We start from the raw sequence: 16944 nt of genomic DNA, 5'->3' as shown, positions 1-16944 counted from the left end.
GCTTATTATAAAACACGGGGGCATTCACTTTCACTAATTTTTTGTGATCAGTTGTTGTGTATAATAATAGATTGAACAGCACATTTGCAAAGTTTTGACTAATTTGCTACCATTCCTTCAGAATTTTCACCGTAATTTGTTGTTTAATGAACTTTTGTTTGAACTTAATGTAGATTTATTGCGAGTAATTTCTGACATGCAGAGTTTTAAATTTGGCAGCCATTAATATTAAATTAAGTTTCTTCTTTTCTCAGAATTAGACTAACCCTTACCAGTTACCCTAACCCTAACCCAAATACGATACATTAGACAAACCGTTTAACAAAACAACAATAAAAAAGGATAACACAAATAAGTTGCCTTAAATGACTGCGGATGTCATAAAATGGCTGTTAACTTATGATCAAAAGCTGCGCTGACCAGAGGCAAATATGTATGATGGGAATTTGTCTGCAACAGTAAATATTTGCATATTTTCTGAGTAAGCTGTTTATTGAGTGCTTGTCAGATCTGTAAACCTGTCAAGTATTGTTCCAATCATACAGTCATCACCATTCAGAATATATTAGCTCTTAGTTGAAACAGTGAATAATTTGCTCCGAATATTTTTTTTGTGAAGAGATTTGGATGGTATTACAATAAGGGTGTAACAATATATCGTGCCACAATATATCCAGGGTTCCCACGGGTCATGGAATTTCTGGAATGTCATGGAATTTGAAAAGGTCTATTCCAGACATTGAAAGTCAGGGAATTTTATATATTTTTTTGTCCAAGTCATGGAATATCAGGGAATTTAGTTTGTTGCTTTAAATTTTAGTTTCCATTTATCAAAATGTAATTTTTCTATAATGATTTTTTTATCGCACCTATGCAAAAATAATAATACGGACTTTGATTTGATTGTCTGCTATATATTTGCTTCTCATTTATTAAATACAGGCAATTGGTTGATGAAAAATATATTAAAATTAAGATACAATTTATAGAAAACGAAATTCACTTTAAAGAAAGGCTTTCTACAAAACAGAACAGCTCAGTGCTCCGCAAAACAGCAGCCTGTTTTGCCGTTCATTATAGGTCATGGAAATTCATCTTTTTAGTCAGTGAAAGTCAGGGAAAAGTCAGGGAATTTGACATTTGGTTTAGAGTGGGAACACTGTATATCGCAATACAAAAATGCAACAATATGTATCGTGGATAGTGTGTGACACAAAATGTATTGTGTATAATTCACCCAAAACAAAATTTACTGTGTGTTTACAGAGTTTTAGAGTCAGTACATTAAACTGCTATATATAATGTTGAATATGATGTATAATAATGCAATGGGGGAATATGTGTGTGTCCTGATAATGCCAAATGTCTGATGTTACCAGTAAAAAGTGTCCTACATTATTATAAATATATCTAGTCAGTGACAGAGAATATTCGTCTACAATAATTCAGTATTTTCAGCTTCAGAATCATGAATATTGTTATTCTGGTGTCTCTATTGTCCTGTGCTTTGGGTTTCAGCACCAAGTCCAAGACTATTCATTTACACACACAATGTGATAGGCCTAACTGTTTAATCAACAGTTAATTTTTTGTTAACCGTATATCATATGTCTTGGAGTATTGTAATAATATCGTATCCCGATATGTATCGAATCATGATATGAGGGTATCGTTACACCCCTAGCTTACAATCAACAAAAAAATGTTTTTCTTCTTTTTTTACAGACCTTTCGACCAATCAGCAGCGGCTATAGTCCCACTCCGAAGAGTCCCTCACCCAAGAGTCCCATCACAGGCGGTGTGTCCTACAATAACGGCAACTCAAGACCTACGTACAACAATCCAGCCGGACTGTATTCACACAACAACGGCAATGGAGCTCTTCCCAAGCAGATGTCAGGCCTCAGCCTGGGCTCTCCTCACAGGTGGGACATTTTACAGTTTTTCACACATGCACAGGAATAGCATAATGGGCCCTATTTTAAGGATCTAAGCTCATGGTCTAAAGCGCACGGCGCAAGTGCACTTAGGCCGTGTCCGAACCCCCTTTTGCTAGTTTAACGATGAGGAAAATGGTCGGTGCTCCCGGCGCATGATCTAAAAGTGTTGTCCCTATTCTCTTATTGAGTAATGGGTGTGTTTTGGGCGTAACGTGCAAAAAAAAAAAACCAGAGTCTCATCTCCCATTGCCTTTAAAAGCCAGTTGTGCTCGCGTCATGGCGGATTCGCTATTTACATGGAGGAGTTTGCAAGCGGACTTCTCTAGCGAGGAAACGGATCTGCTCGTGCGCGAGGTTAAAGAGTGCAAGAAGACCATCTACGTTTTATCTTTTATTTGTAATATTTGGCATGTTTGTGTGCTGCTTCGCATCCCTGTGTGTGTAATAAGCAGAGTGTGTGTAATAAGCAGAGTGTACACGTGTTGGACTCGCCTATAGGCTCACATCACTAACGCGCTCTTTAAATAATAAAAAAACTTTAGACCAGGTTTCAGTTGGTCAGTGGCTCAGTCTATTTCAGTTCCTCAAAATAGCAACGCTCCAACAATGCGCCAGAACACACACCTTGTTTTCAGACCAGCAGCCCATGGGTGAACAGATGGGCACAAATGCATTTGCTATTTAAACAACGTGAAAATGAAAACTGCGTCGGGCTGAAACTAGCAAAACACACTTGTGTCGCGCCTGGCGCTGCATTGCACTGGGTGTATGATTGGGCCCAATGCATTTTTCTTTGGAAAAACAGTTAGACCAGGAACGCAAGGTAAATAGGGTCAGTTCTAAATTCATGTTAACTGTACACAGCTAAACTCTAGCCAACACAAACCACACCGGTCTTGCAGTGGTGCCAGAAACACATATTTATGATCCTCACAAGGCTGTGAGAAACATAGTGATTTATCAAGGAAGTGATCTTGGGGATCTTTCCCATGTTGGACATCTACAGTGCAGGTCCTGTCTTCACTCAGAGCACTTGCACACAACAATAAACATTTCAGACTGAAATATGCTACAGCTCTTCAGGCATATTGTTATGTAAAAATGAGTTCATGAGTTCAGCGAAGCACAGGACTGGAAAAAGTGAACAGTTTTCAGGGAACATCTGCCACACTGATATTTGCAAAACATCCTTGAATTTTTCTGAAGCACTAGTGTATTTGGATGTGAGATAAGGATGATCGAGAACCGTTTGGTTGCGTGTTTACTCTGAATATGACAAATCCGCTGTTTATGAATTCCTGGATTCCTGGAGTTGTCATAACACTGATCACTCTCATGGAAACTTCCAACAAGGAAAACCATCAAAGTATCTTCTGTGTACTTGGGGGGAATCAGTTCCTTCAAAGATCTGAACTCATAACAACAGTCAAACTTGTTTGGAAACGTCTACTCATTCTTTATTATTATTAATGGGGATTTTTGGGGCCGATCACGATTGCGATCACTGTAAGGAGTATTGGCCGATATCTGTCACCGATACTGAAATAAATAATAGGCACACTATTCTTAACAACACTGTATTTAAGTATGAATAAAATAAGAGATGAGAAAGTATCATGAATTGACAACTCTTCATTTATTGGCAAGCAACATGTGCAACATATTCCATTCACTCATTTAGAGGTGATTAGGAACAGCTTAAAGCTTAAGAAATATAACATTCCTGTGAAATAAATTATACAAATTAAAAAACAGAGCAATCTTTATCAACAGAAAGTAATCAAATGTAAAACAACACTGCATAGTTTTCACTGTATCTATATTAAATATAGATTAAACCTACTAAAGAGCAGTGAGTTATTTTCTCTTTGTCTTTTCTTGTTTGATTAACATTTATAACACAGACGGCATCAGGAATATTAGGCTGCTGTCACTTTAAGAGCTGAATGCACGTATCCAATATACTGATACACTTATTTCCCAACTGTTTATCTTCACTTAACACAACCAAGGGTTTTTAGGCAAATACTTGAATGAATACTTGAAATACAGTTTTTAACCCTTAAGGTGCAAACCCGAAGCTCAAAGTTCACTTTACTTATCCGTGTTTCACTCCTTCTCGGAGCGCGCGCACAGAAAGCCGCTTGGGGAACAGTATCACTTTCACAGAACTCTACCAGGTGTCTGAAAAGGACAATACATTTGCAACATTTTTGGAGATATTGCAAAGACAGCAACGACATATATATATAATTATTGCACACATTTGCTGTTAAACTGTGATAAAAGAATTCTAAGTAATAAATGATTTCCAACATTAACAACTGCACGTTTATTACAAGATTCAGCTTTACTGTGCCCAAACTTTTGACTGGTAGTGTATGTGTGTATCTGAATATTTGTAACAAATGTGTTGTATTTGAATTTTAAGCCAATTTCTTTGGCTTCCATTCCTTTAGAGATGTACTGAAGCTTTTATAAATAACTTGAGAAAGTGTTTAGTTCAGTCAGGGATAAGCAGTTTTTCAGATACATGTATTTAAAATACGATGATATAAAGTGTGAATTGATGGAACTTTTTCTAAATGGTTTACATAGATAGGCCTATTTGTGGGGTAAGCAAATTTATCCGTGCAGCTTTTAGTGGCCAGGAATTACTGGAACGTTGGAGTGGAAAAACAAACACTGATGAATGATACACCACAAACATCTTCAGCTTTTACTTTTATTGTACATAAAAAATAATAATAAAAAATGGGTAAATAGTGTCAAATGAATCTAAATTAATTCTAATTTAAAATTTTAGATACACTTTCTAATTTTAATAAACTTATAGAAACAAATAAACTTTACATAAAATAAACATAAAATTACTTAAAAAGCATTGGACTACCAAAAAAAAAAAAAAAAAAAAAAAACTCAAAAGAGTTTGAAAATCAGTTTATGCTGTGGAATCAAAACTGATTTGTGAAACCATGATATTGTTACTGTGAAGTAAAATTGAGATTTTGGTCATATCGCCCATCCATATTCTTTGCTAGATAGCAGAAAAGGTTCCCACAGTTTTACATACAGTATGAATTTTTTAATAGTGTTCACCACAAGTAATAGACTACATTGTAACCAGAAATAAGTATATAAATGGCTTCTATTTTGCATAAGTTTATTTGTAATTGCCAGAAAGAAAGAAAGAAAGAAAGAAAGAAAGAAAGAAAGAAAGAAAGAAAGAAAGAAAGAAAGAAAGAAAGAAAGAAAGAAAGAAAGAAAGAAAGAAAGAAAGAAAGAAAGAGAGAGAGATGAATGTAAAGTCAGTAGGCCTGTGTAGTTTCTTCATTCACTGTGACCTATCCCTGCACTGGATGGCCAATTTCACATGTATTTTGTGTATTTTCAAAATACAAAATACTGTATTTGTATTTAAATACATTTTTCCACACAGTATTTTGTATTTGTATTTTAAATACATTTCCATGTATTTATGCCCGTCTCTGAGTTCAGTATGAAAACACATGGCAATAGCAGATGTTTATGTTTGAGATCTGGATGTGTTTTCCTTTCAGCTTCAGCCCTGAACCACCAGTGAATTCATCAGGCAACCGCAATGGTTTCGACCCACAGTCAGACGTCTACAGGATGCTTCAGGACCACGAGGAACCTGTGTCCGCTCCCAAACAATCTGGCTCCTTTAAATACCTGCAGGGAATCCTGGAAGCTGAGGATGGGGGTCAGTTTTACATACAGTATTTACTTCTCTCTCAGAATCAGGGTGTATTTCAGCAGTGGCGTGTAACCCAGTTACTCCTACTCGCCACTTTGGCAGGTTGAATTGTATATATAATATATGCATTTTTTAATTGTAGTTTTTAAAAAGGCATCTGAGATAATAAGTGCAATGTCGTGTTGTCAAAAAAACGTATTGCGCATGATTTTACTCATTCCCGCAGATTTTGAGCTCAAACCCAAAGAGCGGCACATAAAGCCGCCTCTGAGTACTAAAAAAATGTCCCTTAAACAGTCAAATACACACAAAATAATGTCAAAATGGCAAGTATTCACGTAAACGCAGTCAGTTATGTTTTAATTGAACGTAAACAGATGAGAAAGAAAACACGTGTAACAGTGTATTGGATCTGTGCATTCTGTCTTAAAGTGAAAGCAGCCTAATATTCCTGATGCCAAATTATGAGATAATATTAAAAACATCTATATGACAGTTTTCCCCCATGGTATCGATGTCAAAATTGTGTCCAGTGAACTTTGTGGCTGTAACTTTGGAAAACCACTGTTGGAATTGTTAATTATCGATAATGTCCTATATTGTAATTTTGTGTGTGATCAAACCGATAATACAATGATTATCGCCTCAGTATGTTCACTGGAAACAATAACATAAGAATGATGCAGTTTTATTACAATACATTGCTATTTACTTGTCACTAGAAATGCTACACTATTTTGAAAATTGTCTGGCTATTGAATTCCTTGGATTCTGGATTTTTTTGGGGCCAGATTGCTCTCTTGTCTCTTGGAGGCTAAAAGCTCCCATAAATGTTGTGCTTTGTGTCATATAAGCCCAGAAATGTCTAAGCCAGATCCCATGGAGAAGCTTCTAGACCATGCTGTACTTACGCCTTCGCCATCTCTCGCACACTGAATTAGATCCCATGGAGCCACAGGGATCAGGGATCAAGTGTTTAAGTGTGTAATTAGTGGTATTCGTTGACAGGTTTGGAGTAGTAACCTGTCCCAGCAGTTCTTGGGAATAACGCAGAGTTAATGATCTCACTTTGGCACAACAACAGTCAGATGACTGAGGCGGGCACCATTTAGACAGTTACGCATATTTTTTTATCCGGATGTTTCCTCGTTCAGCCTGAAACGGAGAAGATAGGAGGAGGCCTTGGCAGCTGTGCTCCACACTTGGCCATATGGCTCTGTCCCAACCATGCCCTGAAGCTAACACACACACACACACACACACGGAATTTTCAGCTACGTCTGCATGGAGAATAGTGTCTGACCTGGGATTGAAGTGTGAAGGACATTAATTCTGGCCATCTCTTGTTCCAGGCACAGCTGCTAAGCGCTTATTCTGAGAGATTGGTTTGTTTTGGGCTAAACAAGGCCTCTTGGAAAGTCAGAAGTAGCTGTTCATAGCAGTTTAAAACTTACAATTCTGTCAATACAGTGTGTACTCTGCTGCTCTTTGACACAAAATGAGAATTTTTAACTCTTTCCATGCCAGCATTTTTGGAAAAACAATTCCAGCCAGCATCAGCATTTTTTTTTTTCTTCATTTTCACAAAGGTTTCATGGCCCCAAGAATATTTTGTTGTATGAATATCTGAGGATGCAATACATCAAAAGAACAGACCCTCTGCTTTTAAACAACAACTAGCTTAATGCATTCTTTTTTATGAACACTTGAATGTAAGTTTTATTTAAAAAAAGCAAAATTTTGAGTAAAAAGATTAAATTGGAAAAAAATTAAATTTTGTCAAAGACTACGTCTGGATGGGATTCAGAACGTCATCAAAACACAGATGAAGTGGATCGAGTCCATCAACACCTCAAAGCTTCACAGTCCTAAAGCTCGTCCTGGGTCAACATTTCATTCAGTAACATTACGCCGTTTTGATTTATATGCTGGTTAATGTTGATGATCACGTTATTTTACATGTGCATCTGCTTACAAATGAGATCGCTTGTTTCTTCTGCTTTTTCGCTTGTGTTTTGATCAGGAGATTCAGTACTCTTTCAGAAGATGAGTAATAGCGCCCCCTACCGCATAACAGTGAAAACACGCCCTAAATAAAGCGTTGTCTCATAAATGACGGAAAACTCTGTCAGTGGCAGGGAAAGAGTCAAAGAATGAATTTAACTCTGATGAATAGGTTTGTGAGTGAATTAGTGGAACAGCATAATTTAATGCAGGTGGAAAGACCAAGTTTTGGAGAAAAGAAGAACAACAGTTAACTTTGGGAGTCCAGTAATAGGAAGCCAAAATTAAAAAAATTATGAAACATTATTTAGGCCAGGAGTGGTCAAGTCTGCTTCTCGAGATCAATGCTCTAACCCTGGTCAAACACACCTGAACAAGATCATCAAGGTCTTCAGAATTAATAGAAAGTCACAGCCAGGGGAATAAACACTGTGGGAAAGTGGATTTCATGATCATGTATCTAATCCCCCATTCTGTGTGTTCATTTTTCTTCCCCGGAAGACATGCATTTTGTCCCGGCATATCCCAAAGCAACTTTAAATAGCATTCAAAGTATACCTTTTATCAGTTCTTGCTTTCCCTGGGAATGGAGCCCATGACACCGGCGTTGCAAGCGCTATGTGCTCTTCTGTTTGAGCTGCAGGAAGGCTTTTTTTGTGTTACAGATTTTATTTTGAGCATTGCAAGCAACTTGGTAGTAAAATGTGCATAACACTACGACTTATCCTGGACTTTTGAAATTAAGATACAGTACAAATTGTTTCAAAGTTTTGAAATGTTAAGTACCCTGAGATGTCACCATTCAGCGGTTAAACTGGATAATGTGTGCCTTGATAATCACATCACATCATTGACGTCATTGAATTATACAACATTCAGTCATGCTTTGTGGATACCATAAAAATGAATGAGAAATGTCGTAAACCGAATCACAAAATTGTCTGTGATTTCTCTTGTAAAACATCAATGATTTCAGCATAAACTCTTCAATCATTGATCAATTGATCAATCAAAAACAATGTTTAAAGGGGTGATGAACTGAGAAATTAAATTTTCCTTGAGCATTTGACATATAAGAGGTCATCATACTATAAGAATATCCTGTAAGTTTCAGAACTGAAAACTTCCTTGTTAGTCCAATAAAAGCTGTTATTGACACCAGGCTCAGCGAACGACAGGTTTTTCAAAGTGGGGATCTGTGACGTCACAGGGTATCAAACCCCGCCTCCGCAGAAGAAGATCAACGCCTACTTCAACACTGCCGGTTTAGCCCCGCCCACCGATTCGCGCATTACATGAAACTCATTATAATATGCAAAACTCATAGCAGTGGGCGTTTACTTCCAAGTCTTCAATGCGGCACGCTCATAAAAACTGAGCGTTTCAGGAGCTAGGCTCAAAACCAGGGGAGAAAATAGCCTATTACTTATTCATTTTGATGTTTTCGAATGCAAAAACCAAGGGAACATCATAAGTTGACCTCAAACAACAATATAAAAAAATGAAAAAAGCCAGTTCATGACCCCTTTAATTATAAACACGTTGAATATAGTTATGCTCGATTCTTGAACAAATAGTTATTTTTAGCCGGTAACCGGTCGAGTCGTGGGTTGATGACGCAAGACGCACATCCGAAGTAGCACACACACACACACACGTCACACACACACACACACACACACACACACACACCTAATGAGCCAATAAGCGTGTCCAGAAATGCAGCTATGTTTCCGGTGATCCTGGAGACCTTTGATTAGTTGGTTCAGGTGTGTTTCATTAGGGTTGGAGGTAAACTCTGTTGGAAGGCCCTCAGGAACTGTTCAGACTGCAGGCCGATCAGATGTTTTCTCAAATCAGATCTTTTCTGGCAGACTGTCCGCACTATTCATTGCAAGTGAACAAATACAATGTGCGTGTCCATACATAACCAACCTTTCTGCATGGGTTGCTTTGGTGCGGACGTAGGCCTACCCACTCTTACATCGCACATGAAAAACTCAGTGACGGAGGATCTTGGGACAAACCGCTTGAATATCGTATGAATACTTCTGGCATTTCTGCCTCTGGTTTTGACGTTATCATTGTGTGTTGCTTTAAGAGTGATGCAAAAGACAATTTGAAATCCGACAAATTGAGATGCATCTATCAAAATCTGATTGGAATTGCATTTCAGAACAGAAACCAACTCTTAATGTGGTTTCAATCAATTTTTTTTTTTTTTTTTTTTTGCTGTCTAGACTTTCAAATATGAATCTGGATAAAATCAGTCTGAACATAGCCTGAGTTCGACAGCCCGGCTGTGAGGGATTGAAGTTCAGTGCATTCAATGGATTGTACTGTTGTTTGACAACATACCAATTGTTCAGTTTTTTGACAAAAACTCCATAAAACGGTTTGAAAAGTTGTATGTTGTAAAAATTGCGTGATCTAGGACCTTTATACGGTGTGTGCCATTGTAAAGACTGCAAGTCTATCCATCACAGCCTCGTTTTCATCCGTGTTAAAGGAGTAGCTCACTTCAGAATGAACATTTCCTGATGATTTACTCTCCCCCACGTCATCCAAGATGTTCATGTCTTTCTTTCTTCAGTGAAAAAGCAATGAAGGTTTTTGAGGAAAACACTCCAGGATGTTCCTCCATATAGTGTCTTCAATGGGGTCCAACGGGTCGAAGGTCCAGATGTGAGTTTCAGTGCAGCTTCAAAGTCTCGACACGATCCAGCCGAGGAATAAGAGTCTTAACCAGACAAACCAGCGGACATTTTATAACAAAATAAACATTTATATACTTTTAACCACAAATTATGGTCTTACACCAAGCTGTGATGCGCCACACATTACGTAATCACGTTGAAAGGTCACGCGAAAAACTTTGGTTACTTCATGCGCTTCAATCTGGGGCTTTTGTTGCAAAGCTTGGTTCTTGTAAATAACACGAATGCTCCATTCTGAAAGGTCTCTTTCAAAAGAAGAACACTTGCTTTCCATTCTACCCATACAGAAAAAAATATATATTGAAATATATTTTAAAGTGTCAAAAATACATGTGGCATATTTTCCGAATACATTAAAATATATTTGCATTGTTGTTCACTTATATTTATCATTTTGAAATATATTCTGAAATATAACAAAAATATATGATGTTAAGTGTGAAATATATTTATTGGGCCAATTTCAAATATTTGCATATATTCTGAAATATATTCTGAAAATATATTTCAAATATATTTCTTTTGTGTATGGGTAAGATCTCATCTCAGTTCAATAGTTGATCACGGTATCATATTCTGTGCCCTTGACTGCAGTTTGTTTTCTCTCCAGGGGTCTCGCCGGTGGACAGGCACGGGGTGCGAGGCTTGCGTTCCCCGGTGAAGTCCCCCGTGCCGAAGCTGGGCAGCCCCATCACGGCTCCTCTGGCGCCCATGGCCGGCCTACAGAAGCTGCCTCAGTGCACACGCTGCGGGAACGGCATTGTGTGAGTGCCATGTGTCGCTGCTTACGGCGGCATGAACTTTTATAATGTTTACTGGGGTGCATTTATTATGTTAGGATGATTTTTACAGCAAAAATTGTCAAAATTTAGAAATAAAAGGCATTTTTCCTACCCTGATTTTAGCCCTTTGGTTTAAACGCTCTGTTTTAAGGGGCGTGTCTCTGTGAGGCTTCAGTGTAAACGCCCACTGCTGTGATTGGCTGACAGCTTTGCATATTAAATAAGCAGTAAATGTGGAACTTTTAGCACGTTTTTACAATTAGAGTTCTCAAGGTTTACAAATCGTGAAAAGTGTTGATTATAGCATCATATTCATGAAAGGGATCTCGTCATTGTAACTCGATTTCTGCACACTAACAAATGCTCTCATCATAACTAACTGTGCAAACACAATGGAAATAAGAGATTCGTTGATTATAACGGGAGTTTTGGCGAGAGCCCAGAATTCAGTCACTGACCCAGACAGCAACATAGTGTCGGCCCAGATCCGGCCCACATCCGGTGCAAGTGGATTCCACACGGATCTGGGCCGGGTTGTTTGATTTACTGACAAAAAACAGACAAAAACATCTGACTGTTGGCCTACATGAATCATGACATATCAGAGCTGGTCAGTGGTGATTTCGGTTAGACAAACGATCTGTAGCAAAGCAATAGTGACACAGTAAAACCTTTTTTACTTGCATAAGTGTGTTGCGCCGTTCCTGTCGGATCCAGTATAGAAGAAAGCACAGGATTGTTTTTTAATGTCAGTCTCTCTGCAAATCCAGTGGCGCTGCACAACATGTTGCACTCTTCAAAGGCATCTTTATCGCTTAGTTGCTCCATCCAGTGTTAGCATCACGTCTGTTATTTACCTACTACTCGCCGTGCTCAAATCAGTGGGTGGGGCTACTGAACTTTAGGGTTAGTGATGTCACCAACCCGGGAAGAAGCTCGTTGTAGTCCGTTTGTTGTAGTCCTTAAAAAGTGATTTCTGTAAAAGCAAATATCTCCCTTTGCTTTGAGCTTTGAGCGTCATAATTTTGCAGTTGTTGTTTATGCTCAAACAGCAACATTACACACTAACTAAAGCTAGAAAAGTCAAATCATAATTAAGGACCCCTTTAAATATACAGCAATATTTGCTGAGGAAAGCCCCTAAATGAACATCAAGACACTAGATAGTATTGAATAGACTTTAGAAGCCAGTATATGTTTCTTTTATCATCTTTAAACATAAGCCTGTAAGTCGTGAATGATTTCAACACTCATTGAGTTCGTGATTGTTCAATGAAGCCAGACCTGCCGGAGCATGTGGCACAGGTGTTCCTGATCATGATAATACTGTAAGTCACTCTTCTGCTGTTGGCACTTTCCCACAGGAAAATGAGTAAACAGTGATGTCATATGATAAGAACAGTTCCACTGAAGAAGGAAACAATGCGCCCATTGTGAATGCTGTTTATAGATATTATAGCCTTCAAATATGTCCTTGTTCATAGAGATTTTATTATAAGAAGAATTAGTGATAAGAGATTGTCCAATCAGCCGTCAGGTCTGCATAAGAGACATTTGTGCTTTCTTTTAAATATCATGGTTGGGTCATGGCATTTCAAAAAAAAAAATCAGCCCATTTATGAAAGGGATTTATTGTTTGCTCGTTTACTGACTAAACATTACCTGCTAATCCTACTTTAGCAATTGTTGACCACCATTTTTATCATAAAAGCCTTTTCTCTTTTAAAAGTTTAGTATTAGGATCGTTTTTACAAAATTTGTTGGATCGTTTTTCACTTTAAAATAATGGTCCAGATCACTAGTAGTTCCTAAGGAGTGACTAGGTAACGCTTGAGTAATTAGCAATGCATGTTGAGAGTAAAAAAAGACAGTTTTGCACATCTCAGACACATTAATGTTGTGATTATTACTTCATTCGTAATTCTTTATCATTTGTCATAGTTGAATTTTTTTAAAAATATGTCGTTTTGGTCATCAAAGATGAGTTTTAAGGGATAAAATTGACTACAGGGGGACTTTAAATGTAACCTTTTGTTGAAAATGGCATAAAATATTGTTCAAAACCAACATAAATACAAATAGTTGTTTTTTTTTGTATAAAGATTTGTCCTTTTCTTTCTCCTGGACCATTGACCCAATTACCAGATTAAGTGACAATAAAAGTAACAATAAACGTCATTTAACAAGTGTCTTATAACGTTTTCGAACTGTTTTAACACAGGGGAACGATTGTGAAGGCCAGAGACAAGCTGTATCACCCCGACTGCTTCATGTGCGATGACTGCGGGCTGAACCTCAAGCAGAGAGGGTATTTCTTCATCGATGAGAGTCTGTATTGTGAGACTCACGCCAAGGCTCGTGTTCAGCCTCCCGAGGGCTATGACGTGGTGGCCGTCTATCCCAACTCCAAAGTGGAGCTGGTCTAAGCCCACACACACACACAGGTTTCGTTGAGGATTCAGCTTGGCAAAGTGGAAATGAGAATAACAAACTCTCTTTTTTCAGTCCCTGCTCGACTTTATCCTGGACTCACGTTCTGTAGTTTGCTAACCTCGTACTGAGATCCTCTTTTCCCCGCAGCCTTTCTAACACTCTGACAGAGCAATTCTGGGTTTGCTTTAAGAAGAAAGTTTGAAGTGTAAGATAACCGAACGGCCCAGACGAACATCTGTTCACCTAGATTCCAGTGGCACACCAGCGGTTTATTTCTCTGAACGCTGCGGTGAACTTGAGGTGCTCAAAAAGGCCACGAAGAATGTCTCAAGCCATGTGGAAAATGGAAATGGTATTCATTTATTCAGAGAGTTTGGGACGGTATGTTTATTCTTTGGCTAAGAAGGCAAGCTGTGTGTGTTTTTCTCGATGAGCAAGCTTCCATCACCACCACATCCAGCTTTATCTGAGGAAAATGAGTCTGGAGGAATGGAAAAATATCATTTTGATCGCCTTTGAGCAGATTTAAGGCCCTTGCACACTGAGTCCGATTTTTGCACATTCGTCATCCTAAAAATTCGTCACGCACAGAAACTTTGCACACTGAGTTTGATACGTATTAATTAATCCGTTGTGAAAAAATTCGGAGTTTCAAGCAGGGAGGATGATTCTGTTCTTTAAAATACAAAATCTGAAATACATAAAGTTTCCTCTGATAACAGATTACTCTAAATTGTAGTGTGGACTCATGCATTTTCTGTAAAGCTGCTTTGAAACGATGTGTATTGTGAAAGGCGCTATACAAATAAATGTGATTTGAATTGAAATTGAAAAAGAGAAAAATAATATTGGGTCCATCATCCAATCCTGAGATTGCGTAGAGAGGAAGGAGAGTTCAAAGTTTACCTCAGGATGTCAGTGGCTCAGTTTGATGCTTATATACATATTAAAAAGAAGAACCACCAATTACCGTGAACCAATTGATCCTGAACAGTTCTGGATTTTGGCGTTTGCTTGTACGGTGGCTCTGAATTGTCAAAACACCTCTCAAAATGCTCGCTAGGGATGCAAAAAACACAGAAAATGTAACCGAGGCAGTGTGTGAACGTGATTGACACGACGTGAGGTCGTATTCATTTTTAACGGCAATTTTGGACTCGGTGTGCAAGGACCTAATATGCAAGTATGTGAATACGATTTGACATGTAATTGCTTTCCTAAAAGTATCAAAACACAATTTCTATTGCAACTTCGCATGGCGTTCTCAGAAAAAAGCTTGGTTGGATGGTTTTCTAATTCACATCAACTACCATCAAAGTGACGCAACCGTTTTTGAAAACAGATCTTGAATCATCACACCCCTTATGTAATATCTTCTTTCGCCTGTTTAGTAAAGTCATCATGTTTTGTGTGTTTAAAGCTAGCCACCGGAAACATGTGGCGTAACATGTGGCGTAATAGACATTTCTAGGTGACTCGAGTACTGATGTTTGTTATGTAAACACATTTCATACAAAAGCAGAGCTGAAGTGTGTTGGCCAAGCATTTGTGACTGCGTTTGCATATTTGCGTATATGTGATTTAAACTAGATTTTTTGTTTGTTTGATTGTGTTGGATGGCTTCTTCGTAGAAAACAAAACCAGAATAGTAAAGTAGATATGCTTTTATTTTTTTGTCTTTTCTTTATCTGCTGACGCTTTTGTAAATTCTGTAAAAAAAAAAAAAAAAAGAAAGAAAGAAAAAAAAAATAGAGAAATGTTTGTTTTTCTAGTTTCTAATGAATGATATGCACGTGTGTGGGTTTTTTGTTGTATTAAGAGTCTTCTGTAAATAATTTGAATGCTAACAGATCATCTTTAAACATAATAACAGCAAAAACAGAAAAGAAATTGTTTGTTTTTTCCACCAAGAACTCAATTCTCATTCCAAACCCTTTTGACGTTCTTTCTTCCGTGGAAAACACAGGAATAATGCTCATGCTACACAGATGCATTTGAGCTTCCAAAAAGCAGCATGAAAGTATTATAAAGGTGGTCCATATGACTGCAGATCTCCTGAAGCCATATGATAACGTGTAAGGAACAGACCAAAACTGAAACCACTATGTTGAGGTCCGTTTTGGATCAGTACTTTTGAAGTTTTGAGACAATTTCTCATTTAGGATGTGCATGCAAAGTTTTGACACTGATGTGTCTTAGAAAGACTGTACAGTTTTTGATTATATTTATTGTTTATTGGTCAAATCAGGCCCAATTGATTTCTATGCAATTTGCCAAAAAGCAACAATTTCAAGGGGTCCTATTACATTTTACAGATTACAGCTCCTCTCTTTTTTAGACTGTAAAATGCGGCAGAACTTTGTCTTAATATCATTTAAATGGACCCCTCACCCCTCTCACAGTTGTCATGAAGGGCAAAATTAGCTATATAGATTAGCTATATAAGATTCGACTTAAGTGTAAAGCGCAACTTATGCGAGTAATGCGACAAACTGCTGATATTTACGCTACCTGATATTTACGAGACTGAGTATGTTCGTTTGGCCGGAAGCTGGAATTTTACTTTGTAATGTGTTAAATATGAATATTTTTCTTACACAAACTCATGGTTTTGCTTCAGAAGGCCTTCATTAACCCGCCGGAGCCTGTGGAGTTCGTTTATGACACATAGATGCACATTTATGAGCTTCAAACTGTTGGATGCAATTCACTGCCATTATAAAGCTCGGAAGAGCCAGGATATCTTTTTCATATAACTCTGATTGTATTCGTCTGAAAGAAGAAAGTCATACACAGCTAGCATGGCTTGAGGGGGAGTAAATCATGTGTTAATTTTCATTTTAAAGTGAACTACTCCTTTTGATTTCAGGCTGTTCTACAATCACAAAGCCTTTGATTGTCGTGTTTGATTAGGACTGGAGCTCTTCCTCCAGAAGCAGGATTGGGCATCCCTGGACTAAAGCAGGTCCACAGAAGTAAGAAAGTCATGGAAGTTGGGAATCACAAACCAAGGGTTGGCAGATCTGAAGAGGTTGCCATGAGTGTAGATCCATTTTCCTTCCAGCCTTAATCAAACACACCTGAACAAGCTCATCGAGGTCTTCGGGATCTCTGGAAAGCTCCAGGCGGGGGAGTTTGATCAGGGCTGGAGAGATTGTTACATAAATTCACATGTACAATACTGGTGCCATATTACCATTTGCTGTTTTCCTTCTGTCACAACAAGCCCGTGAGCTTTTGCTCATCAGACACGCTCTACAAAAGTGACCAACATTAAAATCTTTCGCCGCATCTGGCTTGCTTCTTCAAAGCTCTTCAGTTTCCACGGTTTAGATGAGCATGTGTTCTTG

At 38.0% G+C, this 16944-nt stretch overlaps 1 protein-coding gene across 1 annotated transcript in view; it reads left to right on the top strand.

The window, feature by feature from the left end:
* pdlim4 (PDZ and LIM domain 4) overlaps positions 1-15468 on the top strand; it is a 46701-nt gene extending 31233 nt beyond the window's left edge. Inside the window, exons 4-7 of the mRNA XM_081390899.1 lie at positions 1726-1925; positions 5501-5664; positions 10990-11143; positions 13383-15468. Coding sequence (XP_081247025.1) covers positions 1726-1925; positions 5501-5664; positions 10990-11143; positions 13383-13587 — 723 coding nt within the window. The 3' untranslated portion in view covers positions 13588-15468. The remainder of the gene's footprint in view (positions 1-1725; positions 1926-5500; positions 5665-10989; positions 11144-13382) is intronic.
* The last annotated feature ends 1476 nt before the right edge of the window (positions 15469-16944 follow it).

The sequence above is a fragment of the Scardinius erythrophthalmus genome (assembly GCF_964197995.2).
Source record: "Scardinius erythrophthalmus genome assembly, chromosome: 17".
NCBI classification, from domain to species: Eukaryota; Metazoa; Chordata; class Actinopteri; order Cypriniformes; family Leuciscidae; genus Scardinius; species Scardinius erythrophthalmus.
This window is presented reverse-complemented; position numbering and strand designations above follow the sequence as displayed.